Genomic DNA, 18,236 nt, shown 5'->3' on the forward strand with positions numbered 1-18,236 from the left:
ATCACACATGGAGCTTACTAGCTTACTGCTCATCTAGATAAACAGGAGTCATTGCAATTTGTTCATTTAACTCTTTTCACCACAGACAATTTTCAACAGTTCATAGGACTTCTCCCCTTCATAAGAATGGAATCATCCATGTGAAAATGAAACAGATTAACTCTTCAATATAATTTAATTTCAATTATTATTTAAAGAATTAAATGAAGCCTTTATTTTTAGATACACTGAAGGAACAAGGAAATGGATAATTTTGAATTATAAGGAAAGAAATGAAAAAATTGCTCCTTTCTATACTATAACATATGTAATATTTTGTGAAAATTAACTTTTTGTAATTTTTCCCAAGCCAGCCACATTGAGGCTGAGTGTCATTGGCAGATTAAAGACTCTTACACATTTAGATGGACATCTCATTTCTGAAGAAGAAACAACAGCAGCTATGAAATTTATTACCGGAACAAAGATTACTCAGGTTAGGTTTTACTGTTTAATATTTCTTGTACTATTGGAATGTATATATATATATATTCTGTACTCATTTTTAGTTGTTAAGATTTTATATTTCCTCTTACCATATTAATAAAAAATAATATGTAGCAATTATACCACTTGGTTGCTCTCTGTTCATATGAACCTCATTTAAATACCATCTGGTTATATGGACTCTTTTGATATAGCCCTGCATATAAATACCTTTAGGGTTACATTTTTTTCCCCCTAGTTACCTCAACTTAGCAGAGTCTGTTCTAAAGCCTATATAAGGAACTTTGTGAGAATGAGGTAAGCTTAGAGGCTTTGAGAAAGTGTTTAGTGAATTATCTGCTTAGTTTTGACAGATGAGCCCAGGGATGAGGAGAGAGAAAAATAAAGCTATATTATCCAGATTAAAAATGCTATACTTTAAAAAAAAGACATACCAAAAACAGATTTATCAAAAATAAAAACAGTGATTATTTTATGGTTAAAAAATATGCTATACTTTAGCCAAAATAGCTTCAACCTCCTAAATATCACCACTCTATATAGCTATTTAATTTCTGTGGGGTACATGAATATTAATTCCTTAAATAATGTAAAGTTTAACTTTGGATCTCTTCAAGATGAAGGGAAGAAATATTTGGGAGATTAAAAAAAACACTATCAACATTCCTAAAGACTTGGGAATTAGCTCTACCAGAAATCAAAGTTTATTGAAAAATTTTAAGACAATGTTATATTGGTGCAGTTAGACAAATAGACCAACAGAACAGAATAAAGATCTAACCGAGATCCATACATCTATGGAAACTTGATAATAACAGCTACCTTTGCATATAAGAGGCTATTTGGTAAAAGGCATTGGCACAAGTACATTAAAGACTTCAGTGCAAAAAGCAAAACCAACCATGTTTTAGAAGAAAAGATCAGAATTATTATGACCTTGAACTAAGGAAGAATTTTTTAGGAAAGAAACAAGAGCATAAACCATAAAATATTTGTTTTGCCTATATCAACATTAATATGTCTTTTGCATAAGATACCATAAAGAAAGTAAAAAAGACAACCTACATACTAGGGAAAGAAATTTGCAACAGGAGTGTCAAAAGATATTCTTTATATATCCAGAATGTGTAAGGGAAAAGACAACCAACTGAACAGAAAAATGAGGAAAAAATTTGAACAGACATTTCACTAGAGAGGAAATCAGAACAACCAATTAGGAAAAGATGCTTCACCACATTAGTGTTCAAGAAAATGAACATTAAAACTACAATGACCTACTGTTTATTAAAGCTGACAATAACAACTTTCAGCAAGAATATAAAGTAACAGTTAAATTGGTACAATTTGGTGCTATTACACACACACACACACACTCACACCACCCCCTACAGTCCAGCAATATTAGTTACTGACATATACTTGAAAGAGTTCTTACATATATGTTTCAAGAAACATGTACAAGAATGTTTATGATGACAGTGTTCAAAAAGGCAAGGACGCTGAATCAACCTGAGTGTTCATTGGCAGGAGACTCATTATGGGAATACAGGAATACTGTACAGCAGGGACATATGAATGAACTACATCTACACAGGGAAGCACAGATAAAATTTCACAAATAAGATGTTAAGCAAACAAAGCAAGTCATAGAAAAGTACATTATTCATTTTTCATTAAGTTCAAATATATTCATGACAGGGACCTTATAAGGTATTAGTAATATTCTAACTCTCAAGCTGCTTTAATGGATGGATTATATTGGTGTTTGTGTTATAGTAATTCTCTTCAAGGTTTTATAAATATTATCTTCTAATAGTTCAATATTTGCTAAAATGACAAAATGAATATTTAAAAATACATCTAGATATTGAAACCATGTTAAGGCAAACAAATTGTCCTGTTTAAAAATTACGTATTGTGCCATTTATTTTACCTAGGAAATAATACTTTTTAAATATATATAAATGAACCTCTGTATGCTATTTCTTTTATTCATCGTGTTTTTTTATTTTATTAGCTATCTATCTTACGGCATTCTAGTACCAAAGAGGAGAGACCACGGATACTTAGTATCTGGCCTTCTGCCAAAATTCTGACACAGATTTCAAAATTTGGACCACATTTACATCTGAATGGAAACTGGCACTTGAAGGTATAGGCTAATTCTATGAAATTTAATATAAAAGCTTAATTTAAATTGATGTTGTCAGTCAGTCTTGGTCTCTCATAAGAGGGCACAGATAGGTAAGGGGAAAAATTGAAAGAGATGAATTAAAATAGGGAAGGAATACTTAAGATGCACCTTCTTAGCAAATTTCAAGTATATTATACAATATCTTTAACTTTAGTCACAATATTGTACATTAGATTTAATCTTGCATGACTGAAACCCTTTGCCCCAAGCCCCTGGTAACCACCATTCTATTCTCTGCATTCATGAGTTTGAATAGTTTAGATTTCACATATAATTGAGATCATGCAGTGTTTAAATCACAGTGTATACATATCAAATGAAGTTGTACACATTAAACATATACAACTTTAAATTTATATTTATACTTCATAAAGTTGGAAAAAATAAAAAGGCAATATTATTATTAGAAAAAAATGTAATAAATTTATCACATTCCAAAATATAAAAAAGGTCAAGTTGTAGATAGATGTCACTGTTGTGATAGATTTTGACTGTTGTTACTGTAGAATTAGAGATTTAGGACAAAAGTATGTTGCAAAGTAAAGGATAGATTCTGATAATATGTCACAAACAGCCAGCAGACTTTAAAGGATTAGAGACAGGGATCAAGCCAAAATTTGGGTGATAAGGATCATGAATCTTGGCAAGGGGATAGAAGAATTGGTTAGAATTCAGCCCAGATAAGGGAAAGGCCATAGAGCACTAACAATATCTTGTTACATTAGGTCACTAGAACTCACTAGAGTCCTTTATGGAGCCTACAAGACAGATAAAATTGGGCTAAGAAAAGATTGAAACTTGCCAGAAATATAAACTTGGCTAAGGGAGTCCTTGAAAATGAAAGATAATAGTAGCATCGTTTTTATTATGGAGTATATATTGATTCTGAGCTTCAGTACAGGCCCAATGACAGCTTTGGTCAACTCCATGGGGAGTCCTAGAATTAGAAGTGTCCTTTAAATTTTTCCCATGTCAGACTGAGATGCCCGGATCTTTATTTCTCTTCATTATTGGATATGGGCCAACATGGGAAGGAAAGTGACCTTGGTCAAGGCAGCTGTCTGTAGTCCCTGGAGGTGCTAACAGCTGTAGGCTTTCCACCAACAGCACTGCCCACAACTGGGACAAGTTCTTTACTGTAGGAGGAATCTGACTGGCACGTCAGTGTCCCTAATATCATAGAAGTCCCTATTGAACTCACAGTCTTGGTCTCTATTGTTCAATTTTTTTATCTTGTAACATTGATTGAATTTATTTACAAGATTCAGAAGTAACATATAATGTGAATTATTGTATAGATAACTGCCTTAAATTTAGATGGACAACATCTCTTTGAAATCACAAATTTAGAAAAATTGGAAAATTTGAAATGGGCATCATTCAGCAATAATAATCTCACTAAAATGGAAGGCTTGGAATCCTGTATCAACTTGGAAGAGCTCACATTAGATGGAAACTGCATCTCAAAGATAGAAGGTAAGACACTCAAGAACTTTGAAGTCTCAAAATGTGAATGTCTAAACAGCAGGAGCAAAAAAAATGGTGACACTGAGGACAGAATCTCTGAAGAAGATGATCACTAGAGAAGTTCCAAGAAGGTTTGCAGCAGATATTCTAAATACCTATTGAGATTGTTGAAAACGGTATACTATGCATAATGAGCCCAGGTGGACTTTGACCTCCTCTTCTCCTCTGTGCCAGTATTTACCAATTATTACTACTCCCTAGCACATACAAACTAGGGAGTTATTAATATCTTTAAATAGAATAAAAGGATAAATGATGTATATCTTGAAAAAGATAAGCTAGTTTATTTTGCAAAATACGGAATTAAGTTTGTATTTGGAAATTTTAAGACTTCAACAAATATAATTACACTCAGTATAAAATGAAAATCAAATGTACTATTTATAACCTTTTAATGGATCTACATGCAAGTACAATTAAGCAACTTTAGTAATGTCTCAAAATAAGAGACCAATGTAATATGTTTTATTTGAATTTTTAAAATTCAGTATTAAAACATTTTTCTGAAATAAACAGAATAAGAAAGACTATTCCTGTCTTCAGATTTTCCAGATTCTTTACTTCATTTGGGTTTGTGCTTATCTGTAGCTAAGAATCCAGAGTTTGGAGGGCTTGTTCTAGAATATTCCAAGTTATATTTTCTGATTCCTTCACAGCTTTACTTGTATTCTCCTTTAGTGCTTTGAATCTGGAAAGAAATTAAAAGAAAACTTCTATGGCTTGCTAACAACTCCTCTTATTCTTCCTCTCCAAAGATCATTGTACTTAATTCCACAACCCTTTGAAAGTAGATTTTAGTATGATCCTTTTACAGATGAAGAAACTGAGGCTCAGAAGTTTCAAAATTTACCTATGGTCCCAAACCTAATAGTGGTACATTTAAGACCAACTATGACACCATCTTCTATCTTGCCCCCCACAATTACAGAGGACCTATAGCTGCAAAGGTTACACAGGGGTAAGATTCTAGTTAGAGGGGCCATTTTCTAAACTGTCCTAGAGCGTTTCTGAACATACCATGGGGAAATTAGGCCAAATGATTCTCTTAAGTATAGGTGATTCTATAATTAGTAATCCTTTCCAATTTCTGACCTTAATGTTTTAAAATGAGGGATAGGTGATAATTGAGTTTTGTGTATAGCTTTGTGTTGTCTTGAAGATGAAAGTCCTGATTAATTATATCATTTTAAGGTTATTTGATGGATAAATTAAGTATTTGCTATGTGGTGCTTTTCCTTAACACCTAAAAAAATGAATCTAAAATTAGAATTAGATATTTGAAAAGGGATTTTATTTATTTTTGTTTCCCTCTGAAAGGCAGTGATGGTTACAGAATCTTTAAAGCCATTTGAACTTAAATAAAGAGAAACAGTAAATGGTCAGTTATTTTTAAAATTTTCTTTTCAGTGCTGTCTGAAGTTTTCTTGAATTTATTTATTTTTCTAGGCATTTCCAAGCTAACTAAATTAACTCGCCTCAGCATAAATAATAATCTTCTAACTGGTTTGGAAAAGCATGTTTTTGATAACTTGCTTCATCTTCACTCCCTTTCTCTTGAGAACAACAGAATCACTTCATTGAGTGGTTTACAAAAAACTGTTAGTCTAATTGAATTGTACATAAGCAATAACTATATTGCTCTCAATCAGGAGATCTACAATTTAAAGGTAACTGGGGTATTTATTAACTTTTGTTTCTTTAAAACATTTATCTATACATTGGAAGCAAAGTATGTTAGCTGTAAAGAATTTGAAAAATGTAGAAAAATCTATAGAACTAAATTAAAATAAGAATAATAAGGTTTATTAAGATACATTTGCATTTAATTTGTATACTGAACAATCATATATGTATGTGTAACCATAATGACCTCAATTTGATAACTTTTTATTTTAATACTTTAATAAAAGAACCCAAGCCCATTTCTCTTCATATATGCTGCTTTCAGTATTTCCAAGAATTGACTGACCTGATAGGGAAGTAGGATTTCTTAACATTCTCCTTTGTCAGTACAAATCTTGATTATCTCTCTGTTTTTACCAATAGTTCCAATTCTTTCTTTTCACTTTTACTCAGATTTGTACTCTTTAATTCCCCTAAAAGAATCACTAATTCAAGGCTACTGTGTAACAGGCTTTACTAAAGGTTTGGAAGAAATGGAGGATTTTTATAGCACAGAACAGGAATTCACTGCAAATGTAATGTAACAACTTCATGTTAAGTTCAGTGGCCACTTTCTACCGCTGAGAATCTTACACTGGCTTGTCCTTTTGCTGATACCATGTTATAGGACTTTATCTTATACCAAAATTTTGTGTCTATTTCCTGTTTTTCCTTACATCAGTGTATCCCCATCCTATTCCCACAAAATAACTTCTAAAGTCACCCAACCAACCTAATTAACATCAGCCACCAAATAAGCCATTTTACATTTTGATGCAGAAAAATTTTACTTCCTATTGTTTTAACTTCTATCCTGTCCTACTCAGGGTCTTTCCTTCATAGCACAACTAAATGTCTCATAGAGTAAGAAAGCACATTTTCCCTTAAGATGTGTTCTGTCACCCTCTCATTTTTATCTCTTTTCAAATGGCAGTGTCTTTTCATTCCTTTTATATCCGTGTATACACATACATACCATTTGATAGGCCATTATTCCATAAACAAAATATATTGTCTTAAAAGATATCAAAGTTCCCCTCTAAGCCTTTACCATTGAAAGAAAACACTGAAAGTCTAGTGTCCTTAAAAGGCTTCTGATCAGATAACATATATCAAACTGAAATGTGGCATAAAAATATACCTTAGTGGTCTGGAAAGGTAACCCTTGCATTTAAAGTTATACCTAAAAACACTGAAATTCTATAAAATTATAGATGATTCAAGGGTGTTTAATCTCATAGTGGAAAAAAACTTTCTGGGTTATGATGTATACCTTCTATTACCTAGGGTTTATGCAACTTGGTCATTCTAGATGTGTACGGAAACATTATTGTATGGAATCAAGAAAACTACCGATTATTTGTAATATTTCATCTTCCAGAATTAAAAGCTTTGGATGGAATCTCAATTGTAAGTTGTTTGATGACTCATAGCATTTGGTTCAAGCAGCAAATTCATATACTCATAGGCCATAATCATTTATTTAGAACACTGACTTATCACTATTTATCACTTACCAAAATTTACTGTTTATTAAGATCTCAGTCTCCAAAACTCATTTTAGATCTGGATTTTAAATTTTTCTCATCTGGGCAATTTTTAATTGTCTAAATTGAGATGGAAAGGGAGGAATATGATGCTTACATTTATACCCACTGAGATCAATGTCTAAAAAGTAAAGAGCATAATTTTGTGGAACGGGATAGGAAAAAAATATGCTCTGGAGCCTTACTATCTCTTTAAACCTAAAACCAGCTTCTTATTTCTTGGAAAAATATGATTGTTAGTAATTAAGGAAAACCAACAAGTGTAGTATGACTATATCACTAGTAAATGGTAAAAATTTTAAAAAACCACACACACAGAGAATTCATGGCTGAATATAAAAGCAACATTTAGAAACTTGGATTCTATAAAAAGCAAGTTCATATGAGGCTCATGATTTCCATGGGACAGGGTAAATACATGACAAATGCGTGAAGAATAAAAAGTTTCCTTGGGTAATGTTGTCTAACTCCCATTAGTCAATAAAACTTACAAATTTTTAGGAAATTGAGAAGGCAGTTCACGATTATTTGGTACTCAGGTGCTCTGAAAAAAAATTACTAATCCCTTTCCTTATTCTTAAAGGGTCCTCCTGAGAGAATCTAAAACAGTTTCACTTCAATAAATAAATATTCTCTAGAATCTCATATACTGGGTTTTATTTAGTTGTTAGCTTTCATTGAGGATTGCTTAGTAAAACAGTCTTATGAAACTATTCTGTATTTTCTGTAAAAGATGTTGAGAATCATTTCTTCCTATCTCTCTGTGACCTCATTCAAAGGACCACATGAGAAAATACTTTTAGAGATAAGTATAGAAAAAACCTTTTTGCCTCTAAGGAAAAGTTTTATTCTCTTACCCATAATGATTAGTGTTTAACTATTTTTTTTCCTCACTTTGACAACTAAAAAGCTCAGGCCCAAATTTTATAACTCAGTAGGATCTTATGGTCTCTCTGTCCCTAACCCTAGTTTTTATCTATTTTAACTTATATTTTTCTTAGTCTGATTCTTCATTATTTGTGATTTGCATTTTACTATTTTATTATATGTGTTTCCTATAAACTTCCACAAGTTCTTTACAGAATGGGGTATGATATAAATTTATAAATTAATAATTTTACATGAAGACTAGACTGAAGAACTTAGACATTAAATGAGAAATAATAGAAATGCATTAGATTTATGAGTAGGGAGAGAATATATTCAGCTCATATATATATGTTATGAAATTTCATCTATGTTCATCAGAGATATTATCCTATAATTTTCTTTCCTTTATGTGTCTTTGTCTGGTTTTGGTATCAGGATCATGCTTCACAAAATGAATTTGAGAGTGTTTCTTCCCTTTATACCTCATAAATAATTTCAGGAAGATTGGCATTAGTTTTTCTTAAAGGTGTAGGAGAACTTGGCTGAGAATCCATCTAGTCTCAGGTTTTATTTTGTTGGAAGGCTTTAAACCTGTGTGTCTCATTTTATTTGAAGTGATTTTCTGTTTACAGAAGATAGGTGGGGTCTTTTTATTTTATTACTACCAATTTATATCTTGGATTGATGAATATAGGCCATTTATATTTAATGTAGTTATTGACATGCTAGTGGTCAGGTTTGCAATTTTGTTTTTATTTCCTGTTTGTTTTTTATATCTTTTTTTCTGCTTTCTTCTGTTTTTTTATGAGCTGATTGAACATATGTCAATGAACATATGTCAAATTTTTTATTTATCTGTAAATGGTTTTTTTATGTCTGTTCAAATAGACATTTTAGTGATTTCTCCAAGTACTATATTACATATACATAACCTAATGAGCTCTACTGTTGAAATTTTTACCCATTTTAATTAAGAGTAGAAATCTTATTTCCATTATTTCTCCTCCACTGTTAATAATTATCTTAAATATATTCTCTGTATATACTGAGAACCACATCAGATATCCCTTTATTCTTTAACCAAACAGAGATAATTTAGAAACTCAAAAAGGAAAGTCTATTGTACTTGCTTCTTTCCTGGTATTCCAAAATTCCTTTTGTTGGTTAAGAATTTCCATTAATTGTCTTTTATGGTATCTCTGATACTTTGATTAGTTTTCTTTCATCTGAAAATGTCTTAATTCCCCTTTTCATTTCTGAATGACATTTTCTCTTGATATATAGGATTCTAGGTTGACAATTATTTTATTTTGCCACTTGAAAAATATTTGTGCCACATCCTCTGTTTATTGGTTGCTAATGACAAATATTTTGTCATTCAAATTGTTTCGTCCTCCTAGGTAAAATTTTACTCCTCCCTCACTGCTTTTATAATTTTTCCTTTATTAGTTTTCAGAAATTTGATTGATTTTGATCGTGTCTATGTGTCATTGCATGAATTTGGGGGATTTTTTCTGTTCTTGGATTCACTCAGCTTTTTAAATCTGTAGGTTTATGCCTTTTGCTAGATTTGGAGGATTTCCTGCTATTATTTCTTCAAATATCTTCTCAACCTCATCTGTTTTTTCTCTCCTTATATGAATCCCATGGTAAGAAGAGTGTTTTATTTTTGTTTGGTTTTGTCTGTTTTTCTATTTTTATTATTCATCTTCAACTTCACTGATTCTTTCCTCTTCATTCTTTTGTTGAGCATTTATTTCCATTGCATTTATATTTCTATTGTATTTTTCAGTTCTAAAATTTCTATTTCAATCTTCTTCATATTTTCTACTTCTTTGCTGATAGATTCAATTTTTTTCATTTGTTTTAAAAACATTCATAATTGCTTGTTGAAATATTTTTGTGATGCCTGCTTTGAAATCTTTGTCAAATAATTATAAATATGTGTTGTTTCAAAGTTGTTGTTTGTTGGTTGTGTTTTCATGCTTGAGTTTAGATTTCATTAGTTTGGCACATGGTGAGAGCTTTTCCTATTTTATTTTGGATGTACTGGTATTAGGTCCAAATTTTTTTCACAAATCTTCTATTTTAGCAAACCTCACTTGATACTATACCAGTGAGAAGTTGGGCTACTACTTTGTTGTTTTCAGTAAGAGACAGAAATCCAAGTTCCCCCCACTTGGATTCTGTTAACAACCTGATATGAACATCTTAATTAACTGCTAGACTGCAGTAGGAGTTTATATTTCCCACCAGGCTTCCATTGATTCTCTCTGGTTAGGAGAGGAAGAGAGAGACTCCTTGTTACTATTCCCCATAGGCCTCCACTCATTCATCCTAGCTGACAGAGGTAGGAATACCTCATTAATGCTCCACAGACACCTCATTATTACCAAGTAGAAGTGGGAATCCAGGCTCCCCATCTGGTCTGAAGTAATACTTTTTTTGGGGGGAAGGGGGGGTGTATTACTGTTAGGAGCTGATAAAAGTCCAAGCTGACAAGTCGCAGGGGAATGACAGAGGAGTGCTTTGTTACAACTGGGCAAGTCTGAGCAGCCCATTCTGCTTTTACTGGTGGGAATAAAGTTAGGACTACAGTATATGTTGTGGTGTTCACCTGGAGTAGACATATTATTATTTAAAAGTTTTCTGTCTTCTGAGGCTTTCAATATCCTAGAGAAGACAGACTGGGTTTTTTTTTTTTTTTCCTATTGTTGACATTTTGGCATTTATAGTTTCTCCAGCACCAGAATGACATAAATGAGGCAAAAAGAAAATCCAGATTATCATTCGTGAGGTCCTAAGGTCCCTAGCTAGTCTACCTTCTCTGCATCATTTAGTATTCTCATGTTTTTTAAATATATAATGAGCAGGGGTTAACCTGTACTTAGTGGAAAGAATACAGTCCACTCCATTTTTACCTGAAACTGGTATCCTATATAGGAACCACCAGAGACTGAGAGTGCAAAAGATTTGTTTGGTGGAAGACTTACCTCTGATATGATTACAGAACGACAAGGACATTCAAACTTTTCCCAAATGCAGGAATTAAATTGGACTTCATCATCCATAAGGTATAATCACTTTATTAGATATCTTTTGATATTATAATATATAATTATTATGATGATTTTTCTGAAGTTCATACATTTATACATCTTATCTAACCATAACCAATAAATCATCAACCCTATTCCAAAATTCATGCTAACTTTACCATTCTTTGAAATGAATTAATAATTTTTTATTATATAAGACTATGTTTTCAAATATCAATTTCTTTCTTGGATATTGTGCTTTTGCTTTTCAACCAAATATATTAGTTTTTTAGCAAAAACTTAAATGTTTTATTTAAGAAAATCTTGAAGATAAAAATTTTTAAAATTCTATAACACTTTAAATTGCAACTTATTAATCACAACAGCATCATCAAAGACATATAATAGACATGAAAGTAGTATTCTTTTGTTCAGGTTCCAGACTTGTCTGATAACATGGATTCCCAGGTCTTCACTCATAACTCTACAGCCTGCAGTTGCCAGAGTATAGAGCTCAATGTGGAAACCATGATTAAGTGAAACCCATGGTGAAAGACACGGGGGAGGGGGGAGCGGGTAATGACCCAACAAGGGAGAAAACCTGTCCAAATTACACAAACTAATAAACAATGATGTCAGATTGGCAACCAGACCAATGCTAGGAACAGGTTATGCAGCTCATATCTTATCCCTCTATTCCAATGCAGCAGTACTTCCACTGGCACATTTTTTGTTCTTGTGGTGCTAGGGATTGAATCATCAATGCTAAGCAAGTTCCCAACCATATACCATTCCTATGATAAACTGATTTCAGTTCTTATCAAACTTGACCCCTCTGAGGGGCCAAGAATGCTGATTCCTCTTTCACTTCGTATATCCCCTTTTTTGGGGGATGGGGGGAGTTAAACTGGGGGTTGAACCCAGGAGTTCTTAACCACTGAGTCACATCCCCACCCTTTTTTTAATTTACTTTTAAAATTTCACATAGGGTCTTGCTAAGTTGCTTATGGTCTCACTAAATTGCTGAGGCTGGCCTCAAATTTCTAATCTGAATCAATTTAAGATGTGAAAGATCTATGATGAAAACCACAGAAGCCACTGGGATTATAGGCATGCACCATTATGCCCAGCATTCTTATCTCCCTTTCTAAACCATAGTTTCACATTCTTGGTTTTTCTTTTTCTTTTTTTTAAAGAGAGAGTGAGAGAGGAGGGAGAGAGAGAGAGAGAGAGGAGAGAGAATTTTTAATATTTATTTTTTAGTTCTCGGCGGACACAACATCTTTGTTGGTGTGTGGTGCCCGGGCCGCACGCACGCCAGGCAAGCGCGCTACCGCTTGAGCCACATCCCCAACCCCCACATTCTTGGTTTTTCTATAACATTCTCAGATTTCTTTATGAGTTCTTAACTTTCTGATGATCTCTGAATTTCATCCTTAGTCCCCCTTCTATTCTATCTTACTTCTCTTTTATAATCCCCTCTCCTTTTCTCATCTTTTTCTTATTCTGTACTCTTCCTGAGCAAACAAGATTTAATTTTTGGTGATGAATCCCAAATTTACCATATTTAGCCCAAACTTATTATCACCTGAGCATACAATTGCTCTGTAGATAGTATCTAAAAGACAGCATCTACCCAAGCCAAAAAAAGAAAGAAAGAAATATTTTGTTTTCCATTTTTAATTCATCACCATCTTTGTCAATAGATCCATGTTTGAATTTCGTCTCAAAATTCCTTTGTCTTTCCATAGTCACTGCCATTTGCAGTAAACTGTTTTAGAAACTCCTTTGGTGATCTTTTTGTTTGACTTACATAAACCTTCCCTGAAAACCCATTCTGTTACCCATATTGCCTTCTAAGATGCAAGTCTTATCATATCATTTCCTTTTTCAACATTGTCAGTGGATTTCATTGTCTACAGAATAAAATTTAAAATTCTGTGTAGCGTAGAATAATTTTTATCTTTTGTAATTCTTACCTTTGCTTCTCATGACACTTTATACTTTAGAAACTCTGAAATATTCTAGCTTCCAAATCTTAATCTTAAGATACTGTTTTCATGCTTCTCTGCCTTTGTGCCTATTGCACTGTCAGCCCTACTAATTTGCTTTAACACCTATGGGTCAAATCCTCAAAGTCTCACCTCAAGCTCTTTCTCTTCCTATAGGTTTTCTTTCCCTAAAACGTCATCATACCTAAATATATTAGGGGTCTGTTTTCCAATGCCATCACTACTTTCTCCTTTTCTTTACTGTCCCTATCCACTTCCTGTCATTTCAGAAATAATCTGATTTACATATATATTCTCTGAAGTTTATAACCTCAAAATCTTAAAATTTTACCTTATCAATTTCACCATGGTTTTATGGACATGTAGTGAATTTATAAATGAATTACAGATTTTTATTTTATAAGGTTTCTTTTGCAATAGTGTTATGTTTATGTGGTAATAGGCATTCTTAAAACAATCAAATTCTATCATTTTCTTACACATGTGCCCAACAAAAATATGTATTTAGCTGTTTATTTTGATTCCCACATTTTATATTAAGGCAATTACTTTTCATAGTATTTGTCAGATATCTTTTAAAAAATACCCTTAGGAGTTTATATATGGAGGAACTCAAAAAACATAGGAAGTTTTTTTCTGTCCTATTAAAATAATAACTATATTTGCTTTGTTTAAATTCAGAACTGTAGATTTGATCCCAGTTGACCAATTTAGAAATGTGAGTAATGTGAACCTACAGAACAATAATCTTACCTCTTTCAGTGGACTAATCTATCTGCCGAATGTGAAGGTGAGTCACTTACAAATCTTTTCTCTTTTTTGTTTTAGGTTTTCAATGCAAATTGTAATCTTCTTTATTTTTAATTAAAATATATTTCCATTTACTAGAGCAGAGAAATTATTCCAAAGGTTTTTGGTTTTTATTTATTTATTTATTTTTTACTAGTCAAGAAAAAGTATTACCTCCCAAAGTTATTTTGATTTGACCTCCATTCATTGATTGTCTTGCATGCAGTAAATCTTACTCTGCAGGAGGAGAGGGGATAAAAGGCTGCCTCCATAGTGAGAAGGTATGACATGAAGTTGAGAATGCTAAGGTTCTTCAAGCAGCCTCATTGTCTCCTTTCCTGTTACTTCAACTCAGACACCAAATAAGGCCTCAGAAGTACAGATTGAGAAAGCTGTGTAGCTTTCTCAAGTCTTTCTTATTTTATGTGTGGTGTTATAATTTTCCAACATATAAGTTAATTAAAAATACATCTAAAACTAAATCTAAATAATTTGGGTTATAAAAACTTATCTTTAACACTAATATTTTATTAAATTATGTTCATATTCCAAGTTTTTCCTTATAATTTTAATAGTTTGTAGGATATTGGATTAATAAGATATTCTTCCCATAGGTCTTATGCCTCAACTATAATCATATTGAATCAATCATGCCTAGACTAAAGCCTCAGACTCACTTAACTAATAGACAACTACTTTACCAGAAAGTACCTTCAAGTGGTTATGGACAACAAGGAACTTCAAAAATAAATAGGTACAATTCTTTTTTAAATTACAAATAATTTTTATTGGGAATTTTAAAATAATATGTTCCAGTACATAATTTAACTTATTTTATTAATTATTTTATTCAAAAGCTATATGTCAAAAGTGAACTTCTCAAATAAAAAGAAAATACTTAAACTATTCTTTGCAGCCAGGCATGGTGGCACATACCTCTAATTGCAGCAACTCTGGAGGGGAGGCTAAGGCAGGAGGATCACTCAGCAACTTAGTGAGACCCTGTCTCAAAATAAAAAATAAAAAGGGTTGATGATATAGCTCAGTGGTAGAGCAACCCTGGGTTCAATCCCAGATATCAATAAACAAATGAGAAACTATTCCTTTGGACATTTTATCCTTGCTTCCTCCATTTCATACTTAGGTTGTAAATAAAGAAAAAAAAATTTTAAAAAAAAACCTCAAGGTCACTGTAGATTCAGTGACCTTGAGTTTTTTTTTAATTGACATACAATTCACATTCTAAATATAATTAACCCTTTGTGTACAGTACAAGGATTGTTTGTTTACCATCTCCACTATCTAATTCCAGAACATTTTTATCATGCTAAAAAGGAATCCTTTATTCAAGTAGTATGGGCCTAGGTTTCTCTTAATATTTGTTTTCTTTTTATTTCTAAATTATTTATCTGTACATTTAATGCCCCAATATCAATGGCAAAGATAAAAAGGTACTTCATGAAAATGAGGACACATCTTATTTATATTTATATAAATATATATATAAATGTATATATATACACAACACACATATATGTATACATAAACACACCTTGTATATATATGTGTGTATGAACTTCATAAATAGATACTTCAACTTTATGTATGTAATTTAATATATATGTTCATATATATGGGTAGGAAAATTATGTATATGTATATAAAGAGAGAATATATAATACATGTATCAGTCAGAATACTTTCATTTCCAGTATTCCCAATTAAGAACATTCCTTGTGCTTATCACTTTTATTGAAGTACAATTTGAATGTAATAAAATATTCATTAAGTGTACATTTAATGAATTTTAACTAATATATTCAGTCATATAATCACTATCTCAATCAAGACACAAAATGTTCCCACCCCAGGAAAATTCCCTTTTATCTCTCTGCAATCTCCTCCTCCCACATCCCCACCCATATCAATCACTGATCCACTTTCCACTACTATTATTTTGCTTTTTTTTAGAATTTCATAAGATTGGAAGTCCATAGTAATTACTCTTTTGTGTCTTGACTTCTTTCACTTAACACAGTGCTTCTGGGATTCATCTGAATTGTTGCAAGTGTCAGTAGTCCCTTTTATTGATGAGTAGTATTACATTATATGAATTGAATCACAAAATTATACAAAAATTGTTTATCTATTTACCATTGATGGGCATTTTGGGATATTTCCAGTTTGAGGCTATTATGATTAAAGTCACCATGAACATTTATACACATCCTTTATATTGGAACTCTTCATATTCAATTATTCTAACATTTTTATTGAAGTGCATGTGTATGCCATGTTAATTCATTTTAAATGTATAATTCAATGATTTTTACTAAATTTATAATTATGTAATCATTTCTGAAATAGAGTTTTAGAACATTTCCTTTACACTGAAAAGATCTTTGGGGTCCATTTTCAGTCAATTCCCTTTCATACCTCTCACTTCAACAATTTCTAATCTATTTTCTATGGAGTTATGTTTTCTAGTCATTGCATGTAAGTGGAACCATATAGGGCTGGGGCTGTAGCTCAGTGGTAGAGCACTTGCCTTGTACATGTGAGACCCTGGGTTCGATCCCCAGCACCACATAAAAATAAACAAATAAAGATATTGTGTTCATCTACAACTAAAAAAAATAAAAAATAAAAAAAGTGGAACCATATAATAAGTGGTTTTGTGCATCTCATTTCTTACACTCAGAATAATGATTTTGAGCCTCATCCATTCTGTGGCATGTATTAGGAGTTCAGATATTCTGTTGTATGTATATGCTATCTTATGTTTATCCAGTCACCAGTTAATAGACATTTGAATTATTTCCACTTTTGGCCTTATGAAAAATAAGCATTTGTGAACAAATGTTTATGTGCACTTATATTTTCATTATGTTCCTCTTGGTTAGACACTTTGGATAGATAATTAAAAATGGAGGTGTTGGGTTATAGAGTGATTTAGTGTTTAACTGCTTAAGAAAATGCCACCTTTCCAAAATAGTTGTACCATTTACATTATATTATGTATTTTAATTTTTCCATATCCTTGTTAACGCTTGTTATTGACTGTTTTTTCATTACATCCATTCTATTGGATTTCAATTGGCATCTCATTGAGGTTTTAATTCATAATGCCCTAATGAGTAATATAGTTGGGCAGATTTTTCACATATTTATTTAAACCTGACATATATTTTCTTTGGTGAAATGTGTGTTCAAATCCTTTGCTAATTTTGATTATGTGGCTTTTTTAATATTTAGTTCTTGGAATATTCTGGATACTAAGCCCTTTTTCAAATAAATTATTTACAAATATTTTTCTCAATATGTAGTTTATCTTTTTATTAAGTGGTGTCTTTTGAAGAAATTTTAATTTTGATAAAATGATTAATTTTTTCTCTTACAGATTGTGATTTTGATGATTTCTAATAATTCTTTGCCTAACTTTAAGTCCCAGATTTTTTCACATTTTTCTCAAAAAGCTTTATGTTTCTGTTTTTACATTTAGACCTATGATCTATCTTGAGTTAATGTTTGTGCATATTGTGAGATTAGGTATGAGGACTAAAATTCATTATTTTGCATATAGAGATCCAATTGTCCCAACACCATTTGTTTAGAACACATCTTTCCCTTCTTGAATTGCCTAGTCACCTTTATTGAAAGTCAGTTGATCAAAATGTGAAAGTGGATTTCTGGACTCAGTTCCATTCTATTGGTCTGTGTGTCTATCTCTGTGCCAGTACCAGATTGGTTTGGAATGCTGTTTTACAATAAGTTTTGAAATCAGGGATTTAAGCCTTCTAACTTTTTTCTTTTTCAAGTTGGGTTTGGAATATTCTGGGGTTTTTGCATTTCCTTATAAATTTTAGGATTATTTTCCATGGGAATGGAGAGCTGTTGTGCTTTTAATAGAGATTCTATTGAATCTATTAATCAATTTGAAATAATTATTATCTTCTAATGCACAAACATGAAATATTTCCTCATTTATTTAGATCTTTAATTTCTCTCAGCAATGTTTTATAGTTTTCTGTGTACAAATTTTACACTTCTTCCATTAAATCTATTCCGAAGTATTTTATTCTTTTAATACTATTGTGAATAGAATTGCTTT

At 31.8% G+C, this 18,236-nt stretch overlaps 1 protein-coding gene across 6 annotated transcripts in view; it reads left to right on the forward strand.

Annotated features, from left to right (window-relative positions):
- Nucleotides 1-18,236, forward strand: part of Lrrc9 (leucine rich repeat containing 9) — an 86,273-nt gene that overhangs the window by 50,981 nt on the left and 17,056 nt on the right. For 3 of the 6 annotated variants that reach the window (XM_040274745.2, XM_040274741.2, XM_040274746.2), the window contains 8 exons: nucleotides 350-475; nucleotides 2,504-2,638; nucleotides 3,979-4,156; nucleotides 5,654-5,874; nucleotides 7,157-7,279; nucleotides 11,230-11,360; nucleotides 14,018-14,126; nucleotides 14,740-14,879. In XM_040274745.2, the coding sequence (XP_040130679.1) occupies nucleotides 350-475; nucleotides 2,504-2,638; nucleotides 3,979-4,156; nucleotides 5,654-5,874; nucleotides 7,157-7,279; nucleotides 11,230-11,360; nucleotides 14,018-14,126; nucleotides 14,740-14,879 (1,163 nt within the window). Of the gene's footprint in view, nucleotides 1-349; nucleotides 476-2,503; nucleotides 2,639-3,978; nucleotides 4,157-5,653; nucleotides 5,875-7,156; nucleotides 7,280-11,229; nucleotides 11,361-14,017; nucleotides 14,127-14,739; nucleotides 14,880-18,236 lie in introns of those variants that run through there. The other 3 variants (XM_078049999.1, XR_005729145.2, XM_078050000.1) reach the window with 3 other exon arrangements.

Source organism: Ictidomys tridecemlineatus, chromosome 5, assembly GCF_052094955.1.
Source record: "Ictidomys tridecemlineatus isolate mIctTri1 chromosome 5, mIctTri1.hap1, whole genome shotgun sequence".
NCBI lineage: Eukaryota > Metazoa > Chordata > Mammalia > Rodentia > Sciuridae > Ictidomys > Ictidomys tridecemlineatus.